The sequence below is a fragment of the Gossypium raimondii genome, unplaced genomic scaffold (genome assembly GCF_025698545.1).
Source record: "Gossypium raimondii isolate GPD5lz unplaced genomic scaffold, ASM2569854v1 Contig00352, whole genome shotgun sequence".
Taxonomy (NCBI): Eukaryota; Viridiplantae; Streptophyta; class Magnoliopsida; order Malvales; family Malvaceae; genus Gossypium; species Gossypium raimondii.
The window spans coordinates 35,001-40,336 of NW_026291452.1; the positions used below are offsets into that span (position 1 = coordinate 35,001).

Sequence of the window (5,336 nt, forward strand, 5' to 3'; positions counted from 1 at the left end):
ATAACATAAAAAAGCAGGATGCCCGTGACGTGTGCGTGTAGGATGAACCAAATCCTCATTGAATTTGATTTTTCCATTAAAAGGGGCTCGTACATGTTCTGCAGTACCCCCTGTAAATACTCCGCCGGTATGAAAAGTTCTTAATGTTAGTTGCGTTCCCGGTTCTCCAATGGATTGCCCGCAATAATACCTACAGCTTCTCCCAATTCAACCAGGTCACCATGGTGGGGCTCCGACCATAACATAATCGACAAATCCAAGATGTACTCCTACAAGTAAAGGGAGTTCGAATAGATATTGGTTGTGTTCGAAGGCTCTGAATCGATCGACAAGCCCAAGCCCAATATCTTGATTTCGAATGGCAATGCACCGCGGACCCATATATATATCGTCCGCTAATACACGACCAATTAATGTTTGGATAAAAATTCTTTCTGGAAGCGTCCTCTTTTGAGGACTCACAGAAATCCCTCGGGTGGTGCCACAATCTGTTCTACGTACAACAATGTGTTGAACTACTTCAACAAGTCTGCGCGTAAGATATCCAGCATCTGATGTTCGTACGGCGGTATCCACAACCCCTTTTCGGGCTCCGTAGCAAGAAATGATATATTCTGTTAAAGACAGTCCTTCGCGTAAATTGCTTTGAATGGGTAAATCGATCATTTGTCCTTGGGGATCCGACATTAATCCTCTCATACCTACTAATTGGTGCACTTGAGATGCATTTCCTCTAGCTCCTGAAAAAGACATTATATGGACTGGGTTAAACGGGTCAGTCATCCTAAAATTAGGATTCATTTCTTGTCGCAAATATTCACTTGTAGCATACCATATCTCAATTGATTGGCGTAATTTTTCTACCGCGTGTACATTCCCAAAATGATGGTGTTTTTCCAAAATCAAACTTTGTTGTTCAGCATCTTGGACTAGCCATCCCTTAGAAGGTATCGTTAAAAGATCATCAATTCCTAATGAAATGGATGTAGCAGTGGCTTGCTGGAAACCCAGAGCTTTTACTTGATCCAGGATGTGTGATGTATATGCCATTCCGAAGTGATCTATTAATCTGCTAATAAGCCGTTTAATGGCAGTTCCATCTATCACTTTATTGTGAAATACCAGATTGGCCCGTTCTGCCATAAATACCCCCTTATTCCGCTGAGTGGACTTCGCCAATGGGTTTGAGTCAATGATTGGAAAACTTCCTTTTCTCGATCTTGATTGTGGTAGAAAGTCGGGTCAGGAACTGGGGTCCTAGTTGAACCGGAGAGACCCGAATTCATATTGGTGTCATAGAATTTTTTAGCTTAGATACCATATGATTGGGTATCATATGAGTAGGCCCGAAAAAACCCTTGTATAGCTTCTTCGATTTCTCGGTAAAGAGAAATATGACCAACAGTGGTTCGAATGTATATACAAAGAATTTTTTTTTTTAAACTTCTTACTATTAGATAATGTCCATAAATCTCATGATAGGTACCCAAAGATTCATAGTGAACTTCGATGGGAGCTTCTCTTGAAGCAATAACGCATTGCTCTAGTCGCCACCGGAGCCACAAAGGACTATCTAAATTGATTCTTTTCTGCCTATAAGCTCCAATCGCATCATAGGAATTACAAAAAAGGCTCCTTGTAGACTTATAGTTATTATCGTCAATTCTTTCATTTTGATAGCTTTTCGATTCCATGGATTATACCTATTCGCACAAATACCTCGACGATTCCCACTCGTTAATACATAGAGCCCAATAAGCATATCTTGAGTCGGTACGGAAATGGGATCCCCAATAGCTGGAGACAAGAGATTCATATGAGAAAACATAAGTAAACGAGCCTCCGCTTGCGCCTCTAAAGATAAAGGTACATGAACTGCCATTTGATCCCCATCAAAGTCTGCATTGAATCCCTTACAAACTAATGGATGTAAACAAATAGCGCGTCCTTCCACTAAAATAGGTTGGAATGCCTGTATACCTAATCTATGCAGAGTAGGCGCTCTATTCAGCAATACAGGATGTCCCCGCATAACTTCTTGCAGTATTTCCCATACAATCGGCCCTTTTTCCCGAATTTTACTCTTAGCAACTCCTATGTTCGGAGCAAGATGTTGTCTAATTAGACCGCGAATTACAAATGTCTGGAAAAGCTCTATTGCTATTTCGCGAGGCAATCCACAGCGATGTAATGAAAGTGAGGGGCCAACAACAATGACAGAACGTCCCGAATAATCGACTCGTTTGCCAAGCAAAGTCTCGCGAAATCTTCCCTCTTTGCCTTCAATTACATCTGAAAACGACTTGTAAACCTTATTATGACCGTCCCTCATTGGTTGTCCGCGGATTCCATTATCAAGAAGTGTATCCACGGCTTCTTGTACTAATTTTTCCTGACACATTACTAATTCCCCTGGCGTAGATCTACTTGTTGTTAATAGATCGGTAAGAGTATTATTTCGATAGATAACTCTTCTATAGAGTTCATTAATATCCGAACTCATTAGTTTACCCCCATCTATCTGAATGATCGGTCTCAACTCGGGAGGAAGAACCGGTAATAGACATAAAACCATCCATTCTGGTTCTATATTTGTTCGAATAAAATGCTTAGCCAATTCCATGCGTCTAACCAAAAAATCCTTTCTTCTTCCAATTTTTCGATCTTCCCATTCATTACCCGTGAGGCCTTCTTCTCCTAATTCTTTCCATTCTACCACCGAATAATCGATAAGAATTCGCAAATCTAGATCGGCTAATTGTTCTCGAATAGCACCTGCTCCGGTAGAAATTTCGCGACTTCGAAATGTATCGAAACCTTGGGTAGTAAAAAAAAGTGGGATACTGTATTTCCAGGATTGAATTTCATATTCGAATGAACCTCGTAATCGTAAGAAAGTAGGTTTTTTAGCGATGGGCCTAGCAAAAGAAAAATTAGGATAGGGCCCTGCGGGATCCCCCCCTCAAAATCGGACATGAGAGTTTCCTCTCATCCGGCTCAAGTAGTTACACCAAATAAAGATAAAGTAAAGGAGTTCTCGCTTTCAAATTCTAGAACCCCCCAAAAAGGTCTACTCTTTACTCAAGTTCCAAGAAACATTTCATTGATTGATTCTTCTTTTATTGATTTATTGATTTCGATTTTCTTAATTCTTTATTCAATATTCAATTCAAAATTAGGACATAAATGAAATGTGAAATTCTTGAGTAGTCTACTTCCCCTCGAATGCTGAATCCTCTAAAATTAAAGGAGTGTCATAAAGGTTTACTTGTCTATGTACCCTTCCATTCGATCTCTTAGGTCCTGCGGTACCTCGACGATTATACCACGATGCCCTTAACTTAAAGCCTAAGCCTATATGCGATGTATAGACTCCTGCAACCATGACATATTTGTTTCCTTGAACATAATTTCATTTCTTTCTAAAAGAACTAAAAGAAATGAGAGCGGTTAATTCCACAAAAAAAAGAAGTCTTTTTTTCACGAGGTACAACTCAAAATTCCTAGTTATTTATTTTTACTGACTCGACCATAGACCAATTCCCTTTTTATTTGGGAGTATTGAATACGCCCATAATTCTGAGCTTCATGTTACTCTTCCCAAGAGACATGTCAGATCCAGGGCATCCCAATTCGATTGAATGGGATGACAGTTTCTCATTCCTAATCTGTAAAATAATAATTTCGATCAAATCACACATCGCAGTATACTAGACCCTCTAATTCTTTAAGAGGTTTGTCTAAAAGATTGGCGATATAACTAGGAAGACGTTTCAAATACCATACATGAGTTACTGGACATGCCAGCCTTATGTATCCCATTTGATATCTTCGTATCCGAGAATCAACAAATTCAACTCCGCATTGTTCACAAAATTTAGGGCCCTCCTTTTGATTTCCAATTACTCGATAATTTCCACAAGCGCAAATTCCACTTTTTATAGGTCCAAAAATTCTTTCACAAAATAATCCATCCTTTTCCGGTTTATTGGTTTTGTAATGAAAAGTATAGGGTTTGTCACCTCTCAACGGTTTCTCCATTAGGTAGGATTTTCTTGGCCCAAGCACTTATTTGTTGGGGAGAAACTGATCAATTCGGAGTTGTTGATGTTTATATCGGTCGATCATAGAAGAAAATTCTGATTCATTCCGATTAAGCTTCCTTCCTATTAATCTGGAAGTTCTTCTCAGATACAAGGAAATGATTCAGTTCCAGAGCCAAAGATCGTAATTCTCGGACGAGCAATCGAAAAGATTCTGGAGCATCTTCGGGTTTAGGTATTGTTCCTCCAATGATCGTAGTCCCAAGTACTTCTTGGCGAGCTCTAATATGATCAGATTTATAAGTAAGCATTTCTTGTAAAATATGAGCAACACCAAATCCCTCTAGAGCCCAAACCTCCATTTCTCCTACTCGTTGTCCTCCTTGCTTGGACCTTCCTCTAAGTGGTTGTTGTGTAACAAGTGCATAATGTCCACTGGAACGCCCATGTATTTTATCATCAACTTGATGAATTAATTTCAAGATATAAGGTTTTCCTATTATAACAGGTTGCTCAAAGGGGCCTCCCGTTCTTCCATCAAATATTCTGCTTTTTCCTGGATATTCGGGTTCAAATACCCATGGATTCGCTGTTTGCTTACTGGCTTGATATAATTCGGAAAACACTAGTTTTCTCGAAGCCTCTTGTTCATATCTCTCATCAAATGGTGCTATTCGATAATGTCTATCTAGTAGACTCCCTGCTAACCCAAGCGAGCATTCAAATAGCTGTCCTACATTCATTCGTGAAGGTACTCCTAATGGGTTGAAGACCATATCAACAGGTCTTCCGTCTTGCAAATAAGGCATATCCTGTCTAGGTAAAATTTTGAAATGATCCTTTATTTCCATGCCTTCCGGCTACTTTATCGCCTACTTTGATTTCGCGTTTCTGTGAAATATATACACGAATCGTTTCCGGATTATAACTAGAACCCCTTTTTCTGGACCCATCTCACATCGATGACTCGACCCTCCACCTATAGGTAATTTGAGACAAGTTTCCTTTGAAGTGGATACCTGAATCCCAAGTATGGCCCGTAATAATCTATCTTCTGGAGCATACGATGATTCTTTCGCCACCTGAGGCGTTAATTTCCCTACTAAAATATCGCCTGTCTCCACCCAAGATCCCAGCATCACAATTCCATTTTTGTCTAAATTGCGGAGTAAATGGGCTTCTATACTAGACGCTCGCTAATGAGTACCGCATCCTCAAAATTGTAACCTTCCATGGCATATAAGCTACTAGTACGTTTTGCCCAAAGCAGAGTTCGCCACCAACCGTAGCGGC

General features: G+C 39.9%; 1 protein-coding gene and 2 pseudogenes across 1 annotated transcript; all 3 read right to left on the reverse strand.

Annotated features, from left to right (window-relative positions):
- Positions 1-1,156, reverse strand: part of LOC128039222 (DNA-directed RNA polymerase subunit beta''-like) — a 4,299-nt pseudogene extending 3,143 nt beyond the window's left edge.
- A 154-nt stretch (positions 1,157-1,310) lies between these two features.
- On the reverse strand, positions 1,311-4,143 carry LOC128039225 (DNA-directed RNA polymerase subunit beta'-like). Its single transcript, XM_052627468.1, is given in 5 exon segments — positions 1,311-1,681; positions 1,684-2,934; positions 3,702-4,021; positions 4,023-4,089; positions 4,092-4,143. Coding segments are annotated over 5 exon segments (2,046 nt in total). The 5' UTR covers positions 4,129-4,143.
- Positions 4,144-4,153: 10 nt separating this feature from the next.
- LOC128039224 (DNA-directed RNA polymerase subunit beta-like) lies at positions 4,154-5,330 on the reverse strand (annotated as a pseudogene).
- Between the last annotated feature and the right edge of the window lie 6 nt (positions 5,331-5,336).